The following is a 22,728-nucleotide window of genomic DNA, read 5'->3' on the forward strand; positions in this document are numbered from 1 at the left end:
TTTCACAACCGTTTTGTTTTTGGACGAGCCAGGTACCCAATACTATATCACTGGCGTCCGGCGTGTATTTCCGTTTCTGCGTCTTCGTCGAAATGAGCGAGTACGGGCGGCCTTTGCAGGCGTTTTTGCAGCTCGCAGAATGCTTTTTCTTGGTCGTTTTCCTAGCGAAAAGGGGTGCTATATTTCGTCAAGCCTGTGAGTGGCTCTGCAATGCGTGCGAAGTTTGCGACGAAGTGCCGGTAGTATGCGCACAGTCTGAGAAATCTTCGCACGCCCTTCTTGTCTTTCGGCCTTGGCAAGTTCCCAATGGCTGAAGTCTTTGCTGGGTCAGGTAGGACTCCCGCGGCGTTGATGACGTGGCCCAATAACTTGAGCTTCTCATAGGCGAAGCGACATTTTTCAGGCTTCAGCGTTAACCCTGACGTAGGAATGGCCTCGAGCACAGACTGTAACCTTGCAAGGTGTTCTTCGAAAGTCCGGGCGAATACCACAACGTCGTCGAGGTGTACGAGATAGGTGAACTATTTCAGGCCAGCTAGCACAGTGTCCATGACTCTTTGAAACGTTACTGGGTCCGTGCACAGCCCAAACGGCATCACATTGAACTCGTATAGGCCGTCCGGGGTTATAAATGCGGTCTTCTCTCGGTCTCTCTCGTCCACTTCAATTTGCCAGTAGCCGGTGTCTTAAGATCTGTCGATGAGAAGTACTTCGCATGGCAGAGGTGGTCGAGGGCGTCGTCGATTCGTGGCAGGGGGCACACGTCCTTTTTAGTGATTCTGTTCAGTCGCTTGTATTGAACGCATCATCTTAATGTGTCGTCTTTTTTCTTCACCAGTACGACCGGCGCAGCCCAGGGGCTTTTCGGTGGCTGTATAATGCCGTCACTGAGCATGTCGTCGACTTGAGTACGGATGGCTTCCCGCTCGTGGGAAGAGACGCGGTACGGTGACTGTCGGGTAGGTCGGATTCCATCTTCGGTTATTACTCGGTGCTTCGCTAGAGGTGTCTGACGTAGTTTTGAGTTCGGCCAAAAACAGTCGCTGCAGCGACGCCACAAAGCCAATAATTTGTTCCGTTGTTCTTGCGGGAACGCCGGATTCATGTCGAATGGCTGCGGAAGCTTGAAGGTGTCTTCGGGTGTGTGTTCAAAGTTGGTGACCGCGATCACGTCACTTGCTTCTTGCGTTTCTTCGAGGAACGCAATTGCCGCGCCCTTGTTTAAATGCTGGTACTCCTCGGTGAAATTAGCGACCAACAAGTGGGATTGGTGGTCCCTAAAGCGGGCAATGCCTGTTGCGACAGAGACACCGCGGTCGAGAAGCAAGTTTTGATCACTCCCTACGATAGCGTCGACGTCAGCAGCAGCCTCTTCACAGTAGACCACATCATCATTCTTGCGCTGGGTGGCAGGGTGACATGATCATCGGCAATCCTTACAGCAGCACGATGTTCGGGGTTCGGTTCCGGCGTCATGGAGTGATCGGGGGAAAAGGTTATTCCCTTGGTCTGCAGATAGAATATTGCACCGTTGTCCATCAAAAAGTCCATTCCAAGAATTACGTCACGGGAGCAGTTGGGCAAAATGACGAGTGCAGCATGGTACGTGGTGCCGTCGATGGTAACACGTGATGTGCACGTTCCACTGGGCGTTACAAGATGGCCTCCTGCTGTGCGTATGTGCCGAACATCCCATCTGGTCGTAACGTTCTTCAGCTTAGACGCGAATGATCTTCTCATGATCGAGTTCGGGGTGCGTCGTAGCGTCGTATCTCGGCTTGTGCGACTTGGCGGTTTGGCACTATTCGTCGTCGTTATCGTCGTTTTCTCAATGACAGGCTTGGTCATGTCGGGTACGCGTCGCGCCGTGTCGTTGACGTCGTGTTCGGGAGTCATGTCCGGGTTATATCGGTTCGTCGGGCTGAGGGCAAGTCGTGAATCATGGTCTTCGGCGAATCATTGCGTCGTTGCAGGGTTTTCATCTCTCAGCCGTTGTGCATCTTCACCTCGAGAAGTTGCTGCTTTTAGTTTCGTCCGTGTGGGCTGGGGGACCTTCAAGGTGTGAACTCAGCATTGCTACGGCGGTTCGGCGACTGGTACGGGTAGGGCGACATCCAATGGTTGAAACGGGCTGGTCCACGGCTGGTGTTTGAGAAGTATTATTTGATCTCAGATGGGCGCTGGCCGGGGGGCATGGTGCTTCGATGAAAAACCCTCGTAAACCGAGCCTCTTGTAGGGGCAGCGACGGTAGATGTGGTCGGCCTCTCCGCAGTGGTAGCACAGCGGAATATTGTCGGGCGTTCGCCACACGTCGGTCTTTCTCGAGGCGCGGGGTTGCACCACAGGTGGTCGGTTCGGCGACAGGGGACAATGGTACGGAGCCCTGTGACGATAGGGCGCAGGTAAGCGAGGGCGACGGACAGCAGTAGCGTAGGCCATCGCTTGCGGCTCACGGGGTGCTTCTGGCTTCGTTGGAGTTCCCAGCGCTTGCTGCACTTCTTCTCTAATGACCTCGGTAAGAGAAACGACTTGTAGCGGTGGCGTTGGGAGAAGTTTCCGCAGCTCCTCCCTCCCTATTGCGCTGATAGTCTCGCCTAGGCTGTCTGCTGGCTATCTGCTGGAATCCGAATGCTGTCGCCGTTGTTCGTATTCGCCGTGCCGACAAAGTTGCGGTCGTACTGCTTAGCACGCATTTCGAGGGCCTTTCAATTGTGCTGGCTTCGGTCACGAATTCGGCGATGGTTTTGGGCGGATTGCAGACAAGTTCAGCCAACAGTTCTTCTTTCACACCACGCATTAAGAAGCGCAACTTCCTTTCTTCCGCCATGCAAGAGTCAACAGGCCTGAAAAGTATCTTCATCTCTTCGACGAACACAACAATGCCTTCGTTAGGGTGCTGTGTCCGCGTCTGCAGCAGCGCTTCGGCCCGCTCTTTTCGCACAACCGTGGTGAACGTCGCTAAAAATTGCCTTCTGAATTCGTTCCAAGATTCTAGGGAGCTCTCATTATTCTCGAACCAGATCTGTGCTGATTCTTCAAGGTAGAAGAACACTTTCCTCGGTGTGTCCGCATCGTCCCATCGGTTAAACAGCCTGACCCGTTCGACTTGCTCCAGCCAGTCATCGGGATCCTCCGAAGGTGACCCATGGAATGATGAGGGCTCCCTGGGTTGCTGAAGAACGAGGGCAGCATTGGTAGCGCTGGTCATAGTGCCTGCGTTGCTCATGGTGGTGGTCATAAGGTATTCTTTCTTCACTTTATCAGGAAGCAGTCCAAACTCCGCCTGAAGACCTTGCTGTCAGCGGCTGAAACGAGTGGGGCTTGCTTGACGGCTTGACGAGGGCTTAGGGTGCATGTACCCAGCACCTTACCAGATGTCACGAAGTCAAGTTGTCTTCGAGGAAAACAAGTTTATGGGAGGGAACTTGTGCTCCCCTAACACTCAAAGAACACAGGCGGCTAAGAAGCAGTCAACAAAGTGACTTGTGCAGGCGAGCTCCGGTGACTCGAATGCCGTGGCGTCTGCTCTGCGGGCTTTTATCTTTTGGCGCGAGTGTTTCTGGAACCGTCGATTTACATCGAGAACATTGTAGATCAAAGAAGATTATTCTCGGCTAGTGATGTTATGGCGAAACAGTCTGCTTATCTGAATCACGTAGCCGGTGCGGCATAAAAATAAAGAATGGAAGACGCGCTTCGCTTGAGACACAGATAACCGAGCCGAGCGTGGCCGGGCAGTAAACAAGTAATAAATAAACAAACCGATACATGGTTCGCGGCAATATACAATCACCCCTTTCTTTGATGTGTGGGTGAATGTTTCACGGTTTTACCGATAAGCATTGGAGATTCGCCCCACTCATTATCATTCCCTTCGTGGAGATGGCGGGAGTTTTTTTATTTTCTTTCCGGCGAGCCGGCGAGTGGGCGGAGGTACCGCCGCCTCGTTTGAGGGAGTTTCAGGGTTTTCCAGGGGGCGAAGTGAAATGAAATTGAATGGGTCGGGCTACTGGGTAACCAGAATTAGGTGTTGTATAATAAAATGAAAAAGCTATAAGATACTTTTAAACGCCGTACGCTCAAGCTTGTGACAATCAGATACGTTTGCGTTAGTCTCTGATCACAATTGTGAACTGTGTCGTCTCGACCCCTCTTTCATTGGTGATCCCATCTCCTCGTAAAAAATTATCTACAGCCTCGTCATCATAACTAGCTGTTGATTTATTGGCTTGTACTATGGTTATCCTGTATTTCTTTTTTGGCTTGATTACAATGACTGCGACACTTTAGTTAATAAGGTGTACTGTTTGGTGAGTTGGTAGTTCATTGTAAACAATAGCTACAGCGCTAATCAAAACAAGGACACAGAACGACGACGGGACGAGAGCTTCTAACAGGATGTACTGTTGGGCGAGTTGGTAGCTCATTGTAAAAAAATAGCGACAGCGTGAGTAGAAACAAGGACACAGAAAGACGACCGGACGAGCGTTGTTTAACAAGGTGTACTGTTGGGCGAGTTGGTAGTTCATTGTAAAAAATAGCTACAGTGCGAATCGAAACAAGGACACAGAACGACGACGGGATGACCGCTGCTTACACGGTCTACCGTTGGGCGAGTTGGTAGTTCATTGTAAAAAATAGGTACAGCGTGGATAGGAACAAGGACCCAGAAAGACGACGGGATGAGCGCTGTTTAACAAGGTGTACTGTTGCGGGAGTTCGTAGTTCGTTGTAAAAAAAAATAGCTACCGCACGAATCGCAACACAGAAAGACGACGGGACGAGCGCTGAAGAATTCCTCGACGTTCCCATCTTGTTCTGTGGGGATTAAAACCTCACCCTGGTGATCCCACTTTTGTTGAGGTCCTGGGTGGCACAAAATATGCCTGCTACTCAATTCCGTGAAGCCTTCTTCTCTTCAAGCTTTGCTTAGCCTGTGTGAGACCCCACCCATAATCGAAGAGCTTTTCCAATAGTGCAGCCAACCTTGCCTCGCTAGACAGAGGTTCCGCGTTGAACGTGGCCAAGTTCCACTTCCACATGCGGCCTGTACGGACCCAGAAATTCTTAGTACCCGGCGATGGTGTGACAGGTGCTCTACAGATGCTGGGGTCTGAGGGCCGAGAGTTCGGTTCGTCAATCATGTGAAATGGTGACCAGACTCCTAGACCACATATTTAAGGGGTGTACTGGTAGAGTAACCTTCCAAAAGAATAGCGAAAAGTTTAAGATCGGGAAGGGAGTACGACATCCAGATACAGTCTTGCCAGACCTGTCCGCAGCGTGTCTGGAGGGGGCATAAGGAAGCGTGATTGGGACAACGCAAGATCACGGATAAGCGGGAATGCTTGAACCACTTGAGGTTGGTAGGCGAGAAAGTCCGTTTCAATGAGTCGGCAGAAAACCTGGAAAAAAATTCGTGACTAACTATAATCGGAACGCTCAGCCACGGGGCTACAAATTAATATCAATAAATCGAATTTAACCATAAATAAACATCGTCAAAGGGCTTTCTTCAGCTTAGGTAATGCAGTGATAGAAAAAGTAAATAGAGCAACTACAAGTACCTCGGGCAAGTTTTCAGTGCTGACCGAAACCACGAGAAAAAGATCGACGCAGAATATATGTGGGCTTAAATGCACTGAGGAAACAATCCATAGAATTAAACGCAAGCTACCTCTGAAGTTGAAGAAAAATTCGCCCTGGTGCAGGATTGCGTTCAGGTGGATGTCAAACTTTCCTTTGCATAAACTTACTCCACCTTAGGGGTTTCCCCCAAAATTTGGTCGATACGGTAACGCTATTCCCAAACGAGCGGTTTATTGAGCAGGCTGCCCGCCAAACACAATTCCCTCGTTCATATTCCCCTTTCAAAATATGGCTGGTGATAGAAACAATAAAGCACCGATGACACACAAGCCTTCTCTTAGGTTGGAAAAACTGAAGGATTAGCGCCCATTATATACACGATGTGCATTTGTTCAACGTCACTTCGTCGAAGGTCTTCGTTATCGTGTATCTCGAGACTCTTTGCTTCGCGACCAGTCTTAATACTGTCGCGTGCGCCTGATTTGGCTCCCACTGGTTGTGCCACTGCTCGTCCCCACTGCCATGATGACAAATTTCACCACCTCTGGGCTTGGTCCGTTGGAACCGGATTCTCTAAAACGGCACCACTCATCTTGAAACTACGCTGTATTGGCGCGCGAAGGAAAGTATTCATCGTGTTGTGCGTTCTTTTGGAGGCCCTGATTGTGTATACATGCCTCAGCTCATTCCCATGTTCCACTCAGGACCAGAATGACGAGTTTCTTGCGCGACGTTTTGCGAGTGGTTTTCGACCCGCGTTGAATTTGCCGCTGACTGACTTCATCTGCGGTGTGCTGGCGTGGACGACCATCTTTTGCTTGTGCCGACATTTAACTCGCTCTCTGAAATTCTTTTCAATGTGCCTTTTTACAGATTTCTAAATAAAATCTAGTTTTTTTTCTCAATGGGCCACGCGTTTATGTAAAACAAACCTACGCGGCCATTTTGGAAGTGGTTGGCCTTCACAAAATGTAATATGATCAATGGCATAGCGCCACGCACATAAAAACATGCCCTCGCACGGGGTATTCGGCAAATGCGCACAGTTGCGTTTGACCACAGATATGCTCCTTGTACCAGGTTGATGGGGGAGTGGACTGCTGGAGTGTGGTATTTATGGGTAGGCATCTTTTAGCCTTTTGACGGGCGCGTCAAACTGGCTGCTGGGATATGTACTGTTAAAATTCGATCTAACGAAGTCCCCAGGAACACAGACGTATTTCGTTTAATGGAGAACATCGTAAAATAGGGGCGGTCATACTACAAGCAGTTGATTCCATAAATTGGATGTTTAAAGAGAGGCACATCCAAGCCGTTACCACGACATCGTAGTTTAGGTGGCCGCGGTGCTCGCCTGCCGGTATCTAAGCAATGCGTTTGAAGTCTGCGGGGTAAATAAGCATGTTGGGGATTGCCCTGAAGTCGTCGCACCCCAGCAGATGCGCGAAACACAGCGCTGTTTGTTGTACCGCTCTTCCCGGCTGAGCGGAGTGCTCTTGGCTCTCATATCGTTGAACCACGTAAGTAAGGCTTCCTCCAACGTCTAGTGCGGGTGGATCCTGGGGTTTTTTTTCTTCGACACAATGCAAGATAGTGTTCCATAGATGATGACATCATTTACCTTCCATATTGAGGGATGCGTGCTGGATGAGACTCCGTGGTCAGCGGCCACGGGGCTGCTAAGTATATCTAGTAGAGCTCCGTAAAAACGAAGCTAGATGCGATGTTTTTTTTCTTCTGACGTGACGGAATCATCATACTGACGTTTTGACAAAACACAGTCGAAATTGCTCCTTTCTAAATCTGTTTCTCGAAATATCTCGTTAAATCGGGAATTGCGCTGAAACTCTTTCGTTATTTTGAGTTCATAAAAACATTCTGCCGTATTCTGCGGGGGAACGAGAATTTGTTCGTTAGGTCGGAAAAATCACAAGATAGGTTTCGTTAGATCAAATTTTGAATGTACATTTGTACTGTGTCTTGAAAAGTGGGTACACCTTGGAAACCCGCGTTTTCTCTCATCACTTTGTCACGCCGACTGGTCGTGTTCTATCATTTGGTGATTATGGTGCGGTTTATAATAGACCACATTTCCTTTTCTGAATTTGACAGCGCTGGCAGCCCAGACACAACAGTTCGAGAAGGTTCCGTCTGACACGACAGCAAAGGTGACCAGCGACGTGCGCCTCGAGTGTCAAGTGCGTCACAGAAAGGGCGACTGTTTCTGGTTGAGGAACGGGGTGGCACTCACCCCAATCGCTGGCAAGTACGATTTCCAGCGTCAGCCAGCGGACGGCGACTGTTCACTGCTGCTCACCCGCGTTGGCCTTACTGAGGACGGCACAACATGGCAGTGCCAGCTCACTAGAATCTCGCTTAAGGACGTAGGGCTCAAATCGGCCGTCGTCACGCTCGTCATAGTAGGTTAGTATCATAGTATCGTATGATGTTGTTGGCTGTGAGGATGCTCTAGCAAGTTCACAAAGCTAAATTTCGCAAATTACTAGCACGTTCACGGTGTAAAAGCAGTCGTCAACAAACAAAAAAGCCGAGGCTAACCAGGAAGTGCGGGGAAAAAAAAAATAATTTAACAATAAAGACGCATTGCGAACAATCGCGACGTCATTAAAGTAGGTTTGCAGATGCCGCCAACGCCTTTTCTTTTTCTGTTATCCATTGGATTTGAACTTAACTTCAAAATTCATGCTTCATTTAAACTGCAAATCTGCAGTAAGCGGAGTCAAGAGCTCGACGTGTGGTGAAATATCCCTCAACTCGCTCCTCCTGCTGGCCTTTTTGGCGCTTACCTCGTGCTGTACAATAATGCAGTGGAACCTAGCCCGCCTAGGCTTTCGGCCAGGACGGTTCCGTTCTCTTCGGGGAGCCCGTTCCAGGTTGTGGAGGGGCAAGAGTACAGTTTCCAGTGCCTGTCGCGCGGAGGCAAGCCGGCCGCTCAGCTGCACTGGCATCTAGGCGGCCAAAACCTAACCGCGCTTGCTAAGCAGACCGACGCAGCTTCCAACGTAAAGTCCGGCACCTTCGAGGCCTCCTCCGTGCTGAACTACACGTTCACGAGGGCAGATAGCAATCAAGAGCTACGTTGTCTTGCCTATCACCCCGCCTACGACAACGACCCGTCCGGCAACCCTGGACACAGCGACACCTACGTGGTGATTGGTTTGAACAGTGAGTGCGAACTGTTTCTTTCCTGTGCGCCGTCGCCAATGCCTGTCAACGATGGAGAGGCCAATTTCGAGCGCTCTATTTTTAGCAACGATAGTCTTTTGGGGGAGCTCAAACGTGAAAATTGTGGTCTGTAGGCATGGCTTATATTTGGCGATCGGTATGTCCCTGTATTCAGCCGGCAGGGTATGTTTGAAAATTCTTCGCGAGCCGTCTGTATAGAGAAAACATTCTCAATCTGACAGATGTGAGGCTTATTTGATGAAGAACGCCCATAAATAACTGGTGTTTGCATTGGTCTTTTAAGTGAAAAGGACACTGAAGTGATATGTAAACATTGCGGGATTACTTGCGCAAATTGTAGTCCGGAGTCCCCAGACCATGTTTCGACCACCCTGGGCGCGTTTACGCGATTTTAGTAGAAAAATTAATTCGAAAATGCTTTCCTCCTCTCTTTACGCTCGCCCATTTTCTGTGGCGTTTTCGTGTGACGTCGAGAGGAGCCGAGCTCGCAATTGGCTGCGCTACTGCACGGCTCCCCTACCTTCAGACAGTCAGTCGGCCCAGCGTTTCGTCCGCCGGCCGCCGACGGGTCGTCGCAATTCGTTCGCTCAGTTGAAACGAAGCCAGGACACGTTTGTGAATGGTAGAATCTGCCTTTCTTTACTTGGTTAGTTTGTACACTGTATCTAGCTCCAAGTCAAGGTCGCTTCACACAAGCGCTGCACAAGCGCACATGCGACGCTTCGCTGACTGGTACGCCAGTAGGAAAATATAAGGCCTCTTGAAGGCGGGAGAAGAGTCAGCGAAGTCAATATAGGTACTAAGCAAATAAAATCAACTGATATTTTTACCGTACAGCGTAAAACTAGGGTGCGGGAAGCACTTTTTTGCGCTGGGCGAACAAGCACAGCGGTCAGCAGCACGACTACGCATCTGCGAACGCTTTTCCGTCTACGAAATGCAATTGCTAGACGTGAGCTATTGTGGAAACTCGGGCGACGCTTACTGCACGAGCGCAATGCAACAAATAGCACCTAAGCTGCTTGAAATGCCAAAACTAAATAAAAGTGTAAACTGGTTGTACAATATATACCCTATATTACCAAGGCCTGCGGACCCCGCTCCGTGGCCGAGGTGTTTGGGGCGCTAGATATGCCGCCCCAAGTATTTTGAAAGTCAGAAGTTCGAATCCCCGCGGGTACGTGCTTTTTTTTTTCTGTAAGTTAACTTTTTCGTTTTCCACCGATGTTTTCTATATTGAGTTCACCTTTTTTTGGACCGCAACGTTCATGGCTCCACGAACTAGTTCACAAAACGCGCGCAGGCTGGTACTGGCGCGCTAGCGAGTTCTCGTTGGCGTGCTGTTGCCATAAGCACCTACTGCTTGCAGGCTGTGGGCACAGGCCAGAATGAACAGACCCTTGGCCTGGTGCGAACACGCTTTTTACGATACAGGCATGAGGGAGGCAAGCTCCAAATATGGGGGAAAAGCGCATGACATTTGGGCGTCTGCGGGTACGCGGAGGGCGTTCATGCACTGCGTAGGTTTCGGCTAGTGAATGCTACGATTCCAAGCCGTCCTAGGAGGCTTATCTTTATGCATTTTTACAGCTGACAACATGGCAGAAGCGCAGTACGATGATTACTGAGTTATTGAGAATGCCCATCCAACAACGCCAACGGTTGTGTTTTACAGAACCGAAACCGAAACCGAAACTTGTTTGGTTGTTCACCTTGGGCATCGTCCAATCACGGTGCCCGCTCCTCCTAACGTCACAGCTTTAGTTGGTGCGGCCGCCGCCAACCGCGCATGGTAGTTTTTCTTCTTTCGCGCTTTGTAAAATAATTACCGATTTGTCAATCTTACAAACGATGAAAAGTGTGCTAATTTGAGCCAGTCTACACAGTGCAAGCAAAAACGGGAGCTTGACAAATTCACTTCAGTGTCCCTTTAAAGGAGCCATGAAGAGAAAACACAAGTTTGGTTCATTCGAAAGATTGCCTCGTTAGAACCATAACGACACCACTTATAACGCAAACTTCGCTCAAATAAGCTACATAATTAGGAAAAAAGGAAATGACCATGCGACCCACCAGCTCATTTTCCGCAACAGAACCTGTGATGTCACTTGGGAATGCTCTGCGATTGGCGGAGGCCGGCAAAAGCAAACGCATGTTAGGCAGGGCTTACAGCTTGCATAGCGAGCTAAATGCCCGTGAAACATACTGCACATTCTTTTTATGACAAAGAACGGTGGAGTAAACGGTTGAAGGTCCGAACGAACTCGCAAGCGTGTGCGCCAATGCGTACGAAACTAGCGCACCGGCCGAGCTCGACATCTCGCCGTCGCGCAGACGAATTTTCGGGTTCGAGGCTCTTCGGGGCCAACGAACCGTTCCAGCACGCACAGCCGCGACCTTGCTTCGTATCGTAATCCCTTCACAGGAGGTTGGCCGTCATATCGGCAACCAGCAAAGGTAAAAATAGAAACGAGGGGAGTAAGGAACAGCAAGAAGCGACGAGATAGTGCCAGTCGTCGCGTAAGTTTCGAATGGTGTTGGCTTGCTGCTGTCGTTACGAGCTCGTTTCCAGTTTACAACCACTGAAAACTTCAGTTTGTTCAGTTACGGCAGGGACCCTTACGTTAGCTCACTCCTGGGACATGCTGGCGCTCGTCGCCGACTTCGTCAAATCGCTCTGACCTTGGGGAAAAAAATGCTGTAAACACCGCGCATTGACGCTCGTATCTTTCTGGTCGAAGCAGAGAGCTCGCGCGAACGGCTTTCCATACACGACACCGGCCAACTGGCATAAGTGATACTGCTACTGAAATTGAACTATTATTAACCGTAATCAAAATACGGCACATACGTACCAGTCTATATTCGTCCGTCGCGACGGGGCTGACGAGGCAGCGGTGCCGACGGCTGGGCGTTCGTCTGTTGTGGCTATCGCGGAATGGTCGCTTTCCCGTCCACCGCGTATCCCACAACTCTTGCCGCTCGTGCACTTAGAAGCATTGAGCGTTTTTGTGGTGTGAGGTTGTTAAATGCAAGCCCGAGCTCCTCGGCGAGAGTTTTGTTCTCCGGATCAGGCGATTCCATGACTAGGGCTGCGGGTGCACTAGGTTTTACTAGTATTTTTAAAATGGCCGCCGTCTCGATCGACTCCCGCGTGTGGGTGCTATATGGAGTCGACATACTAAGTATCTGTTTCATGGACCAGCTCTATGACGCCATTTTACACGTCACGGAATGTTCAATTTTAGCGGGAGATTTAAAATTTTGGCTTAAATTGCCTTATTTCTCAGTGAATAAAGCATCATTTGCTTCCGGGAAAGCGCGTGGGGTACTATGAAACACCTAATCTTTCGAATAAAACAAACTTTTGTTTTCTCTTCATGGCTCCTTTAAAGTGGGTGTGTGCTAATTTTTTGCAAGACGGAGGGAATGAAAAAAATAAAGCGGTTCCACTCAATGTGAAAGCTGTCGGAAGTTCAGAGCAGTGATTCGCCTGAAGGGAATGTACCACCGTTATCCGCTTACTGCTACCACCCCATGGAAATCAAATTTCCCGCCTTCGCAGTGCTCGCGCGCCCCCTGCCTGAAACTGCGCCAGCGGGAGTTCTGTTCTCTTTATGCTTTCCTCCCCGTACGTGCCGGCGTTGCAGTGCCACATTTAGCGCCAGCGCGAAGATTTGATTGCATAGCATTGAATAGGATTGTATTGGTTTTGGATTGGATTTGGATTGGATGATAAGCAGAAGTAAGCATGATAACCAGCTAATCCTAGACAACCAGGAAAGCTAAGAATAACCAGCTGAACCTTAGCTCTCGCAGCCACTGCTAAGCGCAAGCAGGTCACGAGTTTCGAGCGCTTATGGCTATATAAACCGCTTGGCTCTGGAAGCCTCTGGGTAACGCCGCGGCGAAGGGACCGTGACAGGCTACTGCGTAACGCCGTGGCGATATGCTGGTTTCCAGCGAGCGAGCTAGGACGACACGGCTAGCGCCTAAAGTGATCTGCACTTAAAAAAAACGCGCTGTAAACACTGTTAACCACGAAATACAAAGTAGGGTGGCGGCCAAGCAGCGCGGTCGTGGCTCGATTGCGAATCTTCAAAGTCCCAACACAAGGGGCACCACTAATATGAACATAGCCGACCTGAACTCCGCGAAACTCAAATGAGTGGCCCCCACAGGAGAGGAACAGCGTGAGAGGTTGGCGGATGGGGCAGGAGAGGGCATTACGTGGCGAGGGCGGCCGAACTTTATCGGATTTCGGCGACGTTTTCAACAACGCAATCCGATGCGCGGCGAATATGTCGGATGTATTTTGTTTTTGCTGCTGTTGTGAGCGCCGTATGGTACCTTAATTTACCAAATTACTTGAAGTGTGATGGAAAAAATGGAGGGTGTTTCCAGACGCCCCGCAAAACGGACCATCCACTTGCTTTCTTGCGATTGTAATGGTTCTTTTCTCCCTTCACAGGTCTGAGCAATCTTATGCAGCAATTTTACCCCGTCTAAGGCAAACGTGAAGAAAACAGCTAAATTCAATGGGCTAAGCAGGTATTGCTTATTTCAGCCTATCAACACTTGCGTTCGTGCTCACAGCTGAGCGCGTAGGCTACCCGTAATTTTATTATTGCTCGTTTGAAGCGACGATTGGAAAAGTGCGTAGATCGTACTAACATCACGGCGTCAACCGGCGGTGCGTTTCAGGATGGTTAGTGGTTCCAATGCGTTCGGCACGTTGGTATCGGTTAGCGTTTAGCGACGGTTGCTGGTGCTGATCAGAATCTAGCAAGAGCGCTTCAATCTTTGTTTCAGTGTTCCTAGAAAAAATACTGTTTATCTTCAGAATACTAAACCCAAATTGTTACAGTATCCTGGGACTTTAGCATGACACCATCCTCCGGCTCAGTTCCTCTGAAGCACTTGGGTTATTACGGTGAGGCTGTGTTCATACTACTGACGTAACAGCCATATCGGGAGCTGTGGGAGCAAATAACGGCGTTTCAAGCATTTCGGTTTGCTTAGACTTGAAGTGACGTCATTCAAAGACATTACCTCAGTGGCGACAAGAGTCCGAAGCTGGCATAAGGAATACGTTCAAGCATGCCGTCACCAGCTATTGTGTTCCGAAGATAGGTGATGGGATCGGACAAACATTTCATAGGCATTTTCAAAGCAATCAGGAAACCGCAAAAGTACAAAAATCTAACAAATCTGTCAGTACAAGTTTTAAAAATAAATACCTGAACACAACTAATTGTTCGCGGGAAGGCAACCTACAGAAAGTGCATTCGCCGAATTTCGAGCGTGCACCTCGCTTTACTGGCTGCTCTACCCTTGAGTTTTTGTGTTTATTAGTGCGGGCGCACGTTCGCTTCAAAAAGTATTGTTTCTACAAACATGTTGCTTCGTTCACGTCTACGTGACAATACAAACCCAATGTGCCCTTCTAGTGATGCTAATGAGCTATATAATTTGCAACGTACTACGAACCTTAAATGGACACTGAAGTGATTTGTAAACATTGCGGGATTACTAGCGCAAATTGTAGTCAAGAGTCCATAAGCCATGTCTCGACCACTCTAAGGGCGTTTACGCGAATTTATTTAGTTGAAAAATCAATTCAAAAATTCTGTCCTCCTTTTTGCACCCTCTCCCATTTTCTGTAGCGTTTTCGTGTGACGTCAGGAGGAGATAAGCTGGCAATTGGCTGCGCTACTGCACGGCTCCCCGACCTTCCGACAGAGTCAGTCGACCCAGCGTTTAGTCCGCCGGCCGTCGACGGGTCGTCGTAATTCTCTGGCTCAGTTGAAACTAAGCCATAAGACGTTTGGAATGGAAGAATGTGCCTTTCTTTACTTTGTTAGTTTGTACACTGTATCAAGTTCCGAGTCCGAGTCGCTCCACACAAGCGCTGCACAAGTGCACATGCGACGCTTCGCTGACTGGTACGCTAGTAGAAAAATCTTAGGCCACTTGAAGGCGGGAGAAGAGTCAGCGAAGTCGATCTAGGTACCAAGGAAATAAAACCAACCTAAACTTTTACCTCACAGCGCAAAACTAGGGAGCAGGAAGCACTTTTTTGCGCTGTGTGAACAAGCACAGCGGTCAGCAGCACGACCACACATCTGCGAACGCTTTTCCGTCTAAGAAATGCAATTGCTAGACCTGAGATATTGTGGAAGTTTGGGGGGACGCTTTCTGCACGAGCGCTATACAAGAAATAGTCACCTAAGGTACTTGGAATGGTAAAAGTAAATAAAAGTTTAAACTGTTGGAAATTAAAATGTTACCCGCGCATTTACCCGCAATGCGCGGGTAAATTCGCGCGCGTATTATTGCGATGATTGCAGGCCTGTCAGTCCTTTGGAAAAATGCAGACCTTTCTTTGAGCAGATTAGAATTCTCGGCAGGCGTTATAATACAGTGGCGAGGGAGCTCTTAGAAGGGTTTTATATTAAGCAGAAAGGGGACCAGTGCGTCAACGATATATATGTGCCTTTGCGTGCCAGCGAATTTGAGTTTTTGAAAACGTCACTTTGATCATGCCCTCCCTTTGATGCGTTCCACCTAGTGTACCAAAGCGCGCATGCTCCTACACTGTAAACGCAAACTAGCCGAAAATGGAGTTTTAATCAAGTAATGTGCCCTAAAAAGTACTTATAGCAAAAAATGTACTCCCTAGGCATGGTCTAAAAAAGTGGATGAACCTCCATGGTAGTACCGCTGCCCATCTGTGTAGCAAAAGGGAGGATTTAGAACGACTTAACACCATTTGTGAGATGGCGTTCGGTTCCTTGTATACAACCACGTCCAAACTAAACTCCCCATCTGGGATAATCATCTCAAGCGGGCGGTCGCCATGTTAGTCTTGTGTTGTTTCCGTGCGTCAGCACTTCAACCGTGGACTAATGCTAATTAGAACGAGAAAGCAGGACGCGACGGTTGCATGCAGCTACAAAACCGATACCGTACGTATACCCGTATAGATGTTTCAGCCAGCGCGATCACAAGCAGACAGCGCGGCCGTGTAGTTTCAATCTGTTTATTTTGGCGGTAGGTGTTGTCAAACTCTGCTGCTAACAAAGAGACAGTTCTCGCCGTTGCAAACAATTGCAATGTTCATCTGCTTCGCTTGCTTGCGCATATATAGACAATTTAAATTCTCGTGCCAGCGCGCCAACGCACCCGACTGCAGCGACTCAACTTGCCCTGGCGGTACGACTTGCTGCCCTGCCCGGATGTAAACAACCTCCGTCACTATCAATGCAGCGCGGCCGGTGACTTGGTGAGGCCGGAGTTTCAAGCGCCTCGCCTTGGGCCATCATTTTTTCTTATTTGAGAAGGACTTGTAGTGCCATTTGGTGGAAAGATTTTTATGTGCCCCTGTCACACAACGAACGGCCGCTAACAACATTTGGATACGGCGACAGCTGTGGACAGCTCGCTGGTAAGTGATCTGTCATCAGTCGATGCGCTTGTCAAACGTTTGGATAGGGTTAACTGCGAAGTACCCGTGCCGCACACAGCAAGTACACGCACGGGCAAAGAAAAAAACGCACACTCGTTTTATTGTACTTGTTTGTGGCATTTGGGGTATGCATTCGCATTCTTTTGTAGGCCGGTTTGTGATAGGGCATTCGAGATGAAATCGTTTGTCGCGCGCGGCGTCGTTTCAAAGCAACGTGACGGTTACTCAGGTAGCCGAATCGCCTCCGACAGCGGTGCATCGTCGGGCCCGGTCGGTGAATATTGTGGGACTCTGTCTCTCATATGCTCGTGTTCTTTTTAGTTAACTGCTCTACTTTGTAATATCTATTTGTTAACGCTCCTGATGGCTTGCCCGTCCAAATATAAGTCTGTGTTGTTTTCGTTCAAGGCTCTGACTCATTCTTAGCGCTCTGGTCGGCGAAAGCCGCAGATCAGACGGCCACCCCCTTCGAAAACTGTACTCTGTAGATTCGGTGGGGTTGTTTGCTCGCTTGAGTCGACTCTTCACATCTAACAGCGTACTCTATTAAGGAAACGGTGACGTGCGTAAAAGATGCTATGAGCCTATCGAACGATTAAATGCATATAGTGTGGACCACGACGGCGACGTGGTTCGATACCTAAATGTTTTTATTCCCTTTCGGATGATAATGAGGGGTCTGTATACAATCGGGGCCCGTCAGTCGCCAGCTAAGGCCACGTAATTAAAAACACAAATTCATGCCCTTATGGAAGAGAACCGCGTTTGCCGTAGCATGACACAAGTCTGCCGGGCATAAAAAAGGATATCATTTTTTTAGAAGAACAATGCACACACTCTTCTTTTGTTGGTAATAACTTTGTCATAATAAATAGTAAGACCATACACAGAAATTACTCGATTCATGTGACACTCGATTTTGACACGGAGCTTGCAGCTCCAAAAAGTGCACTGTGGTTTTGCGTGACGGGAACTTCTACAATCACGGTAAATTAACTAAGGCAGGTGTGTGTGGCATGCAGCGTTGGTAAGTTTGCGAGAATAGCGTTTCCATTTCAGCTCTTTTTTTTTTGTTGCCATGCAATCAGAAGTAATTTGGTGCCATGAACGAGGTTTACGTTAGCTAACGAGGCTGTAGTAACGGTTGCGGTTACAAATGACCTTATGCACCAATCATGCTTGTCAGCTCGGTGACACAGAATATTAAGTTGTCAGAATACGGATGACTGAGTCGCCTAGTTTATTACTTGTATAAAAAGAAAGTGTTTGCTGACCCAGTGAAGGACTTTCCTGTATGTCTAGCTGTGTTATGACAGATGACCATACTTGATGAGACAAGCCGTAACAAATTAGCTTTGGATGTAACACCAGGAGGGAAATAGGTGGAGGTATCTGCAAGTATAACTGAAACAGTGGGTGCCTGTCCGGCATGAATTCATTATTTGCTGACACGATTTTCTTCTGCAGATCCTGATACATGATCGAGTTGAATGACTTCATAGATCTTAAGGCAGGATAGGCTGTGCTGTACAAGGCAAGGCTGCATTCGGAAACCAAGTTGGCCCCTCCAGCAGAAGTGAGTATTGCCACGGCTTGCAACAGCCGTCCAGCTCGCAAAAGCTGCACTTTTTCTATGAAAGTGAGCCACCATGGTAGGGGAGAGGCAGTGTAAGGGTTTGCATCTTTAACTGTGTGCCCACTCACTTGAATAGATGCAAGCTGGCATCTTAAAGCAATAAACAGCAGTTAACAAAATCATGCAATACCAAAGTGTTTTTCAGTCAAAAACAAAAACTAATCTATCAACCTACAGAGACTTGCATTTTATCTTCACTGTCATTTAAAGTTGTTCTCGAGTATATTGTGCGGAACTAATATCTTTTTTATTGCTGCAAAACCACGACGGTTAATGTACTGGCACTTGGTTTTATGAAGCCTTTGCATTCCCAATTTAAGTACTGGAATTCGCAGGGAACCTGGCCTTACAATTTTATTACTGTACCGAATTATTAGTTCATTTAACCATAGTGTCTGTTTTGAATTTTACGTGGGGGGCATTTTTTTTCTTTTTTGCTTTTACAGGCAGATGTTCCTCTGACTCCCTGCCTGCATTCCGTGAACGGGGAAGTTAGCCTCCACATCGATGGCCAGCGTGTCTTGACTGCATCATCTTTACTGGGAGGACTGTGTAGTCTGTTTGCATCGTTCTGGATTTTCAACATTCAATATACCAAGAAGGCACACAGAGTTCTAGCGTTTGTGGAACATGCCTTTTTGGACCTTACCTGCACCAAACCACGTGTGAAGGATTTAGAACTAATTAACTTTTATCGCATCAATATCGGTCACTAAAATTTGTTTTCAATCCTGTACTCATTGGATAGTAGTCAAAAAGAATTCCGTATTATATTTCTGAATTTTCTTTTTTGTTTTTGTACTGAAAAGGGGATATTTGATGGGCCGTTCTGTATGCTGATAATACAGCTATCTTTCAGTGAAGCAATAATATTAACAAACTAATTTAACTTGAAACAATTATCTAAATAATATTGGCATCTGGTGCGAAATGAATCAACTAAAAATTATCCGAAAAACACGAATTTCATGGCTTTTTGTTCTCACTCTAAAGAAGCTGTCGCGATACCACCCATTCTGTTCTATATCATTGCAATTAACCCGTCAGACTCGGTCACTTTTCTTGGCGCATTTGTGTCTTTATCAAAACGCACTGGTATTTTCCGCAGCATATTTTTCGTTCTTTATATTACTCATTTATCCATAGCCATCTCACTGCAGTCTGTCTCCTACATCATTTATCTCTTGTGCCTTTACCACCTACAAAATTCTTGTTACCTTTCAATACCAAATCGTTGCACAGCTCTCGCTCATTTCACCACAAATTGAAAAATTGTTTTGTTGTTGTAAACCACTGTAACCATTTGTTCTTCACTTTGTGTACTTAGTACTGATGCGTACTGATAAGTTCTGATAAATACTGACGCGTTCTCGATCCTCTAGTATTATATAAGGATTTCACTTACCATGCGGTTGTGTTTGTGCCTATCTGTTTTTCAAGTATTTCCAGTTCTTGTATTATTGTTTCTACAATTTGTTCAACTAGCAGACAGCTCTCGCTCATTTCACCACCTACTGAGATTTTTTGTTGTTGTTGTAAGCCACTGAAACCATTTTTTTCACTGTGTACTGAGCGCTGATTCGTACTGATAAGTTCTGATAAGTACTGACGCGTTCTCGATCCGCTAGTATTCTATAATGATTTCATTTACCATGCGGTTGTGTTTGTGCCTATCTTTGTTTTTCGCGTATTTCCAGTTCTTGTAGTAATATTGTTTCTACGGTTTGTTCAACTAGCATCGTATTGCTGTCTTCATTTCCTAACTTGCGTGTTATTTAGCAATGTACCATTTGTGATTTCTAATATGAGGTCGCCATAAGTGTTTATTTCGGAACCTCCTTGTGTACACCATGTACCATGTAAACTTGTCTGCGAAAGTTCGTTTGAAATAAACCTGACATCGAGAAAAACCGTGTGAAATCAGTACTCCCGCAGGGAACTAGAAATTGTCCCTTGCGGCCTTGAAAACCTCCTTTCGGAAGGCCTACAAAACTCCCCAAGCTTTCGTCAAACTCCATTCAAAAAAAGTAAATGCTTCCCTTAAACCTCCGAAAAACGCCCCTAAACTAACATAGGTACTTCCAAAGCGAGCCATAATAGGCTCCTATTCAACCGCCTAAAAATTCCATAAACATCACTTAAAAACGCCCTTCAGGAACTAAAGAATACTCCATTTTGACCTCCTTAAATTCTCCCGAACATTTCTTAACACTCCCTAAATACCTCCTTTCTATAACCTAAAAACACCCTGTTTTGAGGAGGTAAACAAAACCTCCCTGTTCCATGTAGTAAAAAAACTCCTACAATGAGGACCACTAGAGGACAGGCGAAAAAGAACCTCTAGGGAGTATATGGGAGGAAAAAAGTTTAGAGTGTAATGACACATGTATAAGTATGAGACGATGTTTCAATAAATGTTCGTTGCAAATGAGCGCTTGTCCCGTCGTCCTTCTTTACTGTCGTTGTCCAGGTCGCGCTCTATTTTTCATTCATAATACACCAACGTTCTCAAGTGATTTGTTTAAAGAAACAATACTACAGTACAGCCCATCACATTTCCAGAAGTTACTTGTATGCAAAGAGCATATTCAATTGTTGCGGATTTTCTTGGGCTAATATTACGTTTCTTATCTAAGCAACAAGAGCAGCAAAGACAGTTTTGACAAATGCAGCTTTCCTCTACAAGCTCTGAAGCTTTCGGAAAAGTCAAGCCATTCAGCATTATTCGAGACCAATTTAAACCGCTTTCGCAGGGTCGTTAACGCAGGTCATGTGCAGTATACAGGTGACGTTTCTGCCGTCTGCATGAGAACTCTGTCCTGGGATACCCAAACGAACTTCCAGTCTTTATCACGCTTCGCCTGACGAGCCTTCCCTAGTAGTAATTTCTTTTCAACACCATGGCTCTCATTTAAGTAGAGCGGAAGGTTACGGTCGAAACCGAGAAGACCCGTGCGTGGTTTCTTTTTTCTAGCTGCTTCGAGAAATTGTCGCGTGCACGTCTTGTCCGAAATTTGACTATTGCATAAAACTATCCCTTTATTTCGTTGGCACCCGATGAGGGACGTCAATGTCGTCTTTTCCAACTTCGACTCCAAGGCACTTAACAATATCTCAACGACTTTCTCCAAGTCTTCGTTAGGTGCTACCGGAAGACCTTGGATTTCCATGTTCATGTTTCGGCTGTACTGCTAAAGTTCAATGGATTCTTCTGTAGCCACAGCAAGCTCCTTCGTCAACTCCTAATTTTCTTTGCAGAATTCTGCATTCCGGGTCTTTACCTCAGCAATGTCACGACGAAAACGATGGACATCTTTTTTTAAAACCTCAAAACAGTCGTTTATGAATTTCATGGATTGGTGAATACCGCCCAGCTGGTGCGAATTTCGGCATTGGAAGTTGCCACCTTTGCAAAATCATTCTTTACGTCATCCGAAAAGACGTCAAGCTTCGCTAGCAAAGCCCCCAACACCTTTACAACCTCCTTAATACTGTTTGGTTGCTTTTCAGCGAGCGCCTTCGTCACGTCCTGGAGGCCTTTAGCAATTCGCCACACCCCCCCCCCTCCCCCCGTCGTACCTGGATGAGGGACACTGACAGAGCAAGAACAACTTTGTGAGGTGTAGAAAACAACTTCATAGCAGTGGTAACAGACGGAGAGGTAGCGCACTTGTGGCAGCAACAGCAACGGCAAAAAATTGCAAGCAATTCAGGCGAGGTTGTGGTCGGCATATGACATCAAAACAACCTGTAAAACTGCAGAGGAGTTGACTAGGTACCGTTCACACGCCGCCGCTGCCACTGCTGGAATGATGCTCGCTTTTCTAGAGATTGCAGCCCCGCCCGCCACGATGCAAGCGATAGGAAGTGAAAGTTTTTGAGCAGCACTGATTGATGGCAGGGCGAACAGCGCAGGTTCGCAGTGAAGCCGGCTCTCGGATAGGAAGGACGTGTCGTCTATGATGCTATGCACTGGGAATTACAGGCGCAGCACAGCATGTTTTTCAGTAGTATGTAAAGTTCCCGATGAGTTGATTAGGTAGCGTTCAACCCACCGCTGCCGCTGCCGCGTTGATACGCCATCAAGGGAATGTGCTCCCAAAGTCTTAGGTGTGTAGGTTCATGACCTCGGGCTCCGCGTTGATATCATTTCCCGGTCATTTGTCAAATATTTAGGTCAGCCTTGTACAAGTTAGGAAACAAATCGTGAAATGGGCTTCTCGGACCATCACAGGGGCAAGGCCTGCAAGCAAAACCTAAATGAATGACATCAACGGGCCGAACACCTACCGAACAAGCTTTGAACTCGGCTAACCTAGTGTTTGCCTCAATAAAAAATGGTCAGGAGAAAACTAAATAAACTGCGCTTATACCGTCGTATCCGTGACATATATCTGCAGAAGACAGCGTAATAAGTAACGGCCCTCTTATAAAAAAGTGACGCCTTAAAAAATTTTGCATTTTGCGCTTCCTGAGCGGTGGTATTTCTTCTTTTAAAAATTGCCGCGTATCTGCTCCTTTCGTTGCAAATGTTGGCAAAAGACGATAGTCTTTGTGAATGCCTGATTTTGCTTTCCTAATCATCTCTCATGCTGTTCCTCTGCCGTCACCCTCCTCCCAGGGTACACACGAAAGGCTTCCAAAGTGAATTTAAATTTACCGCGTTCCACTGCTACAGACCGGGTTCCTCGATGCCAGCGCTGTAATACGGTGAATGCGCGAGTGAATTGAGGCGCCTTGCTTCAACGTTCATAGAACCCCATTTCCTTATTACGCGTGCGTTCCAAGCAGAACGTGGAACCTATCTAGGTGAAGCTTGTGTTGGTG

The 22,728-nt window shown here is 47.4% G+C and overlaps 1 protein-coding gene across 1 annotated transcript in view; it reads left to right on the forward strand.

Moving 5' to 3' along the window:
• The window catches only part of LOC144180237 (kin of IRRE-like protein 2), an 89,980-nt gene that overhangs the window by 18,970 nt on the left and 48,282 nt on the right, over window positions 1-22,728 (forward strand). The window contains exons 4-5 of the mRNA XM_077708615.1: window positions 7,703-7,788; window positions 8,485-8,776. Coding sequence (XP_077564741.1) covers window positions 7,703-7,788; window positions 8,485-8,776 — 378 coding nt within the window. The remainder of the gene's footprint in view (window positions 1-7,702; window positions 7,789-8,484; window positions 8,777-22,728) is intronic.

Source organism: Haemaphysalis longicornis, unplaced genomic scaffold (genome assembly GCF_048455015.1).
Source record: "Haemaphysalis longicornis isolate Haplotype H1 unplaced genomic scaffold, Haemaphysalis longicornis Haplotype H1 scaffold_4, whole genome shotgun sequence".
In the NCBI taxonomy this organism is placed as follows: Eukaryota; Metazoa; Arthropoda; class Arachnida; order Ixodida; family Ixodidae; genus Haemaphysalis; species Haemaphysalis longicornis.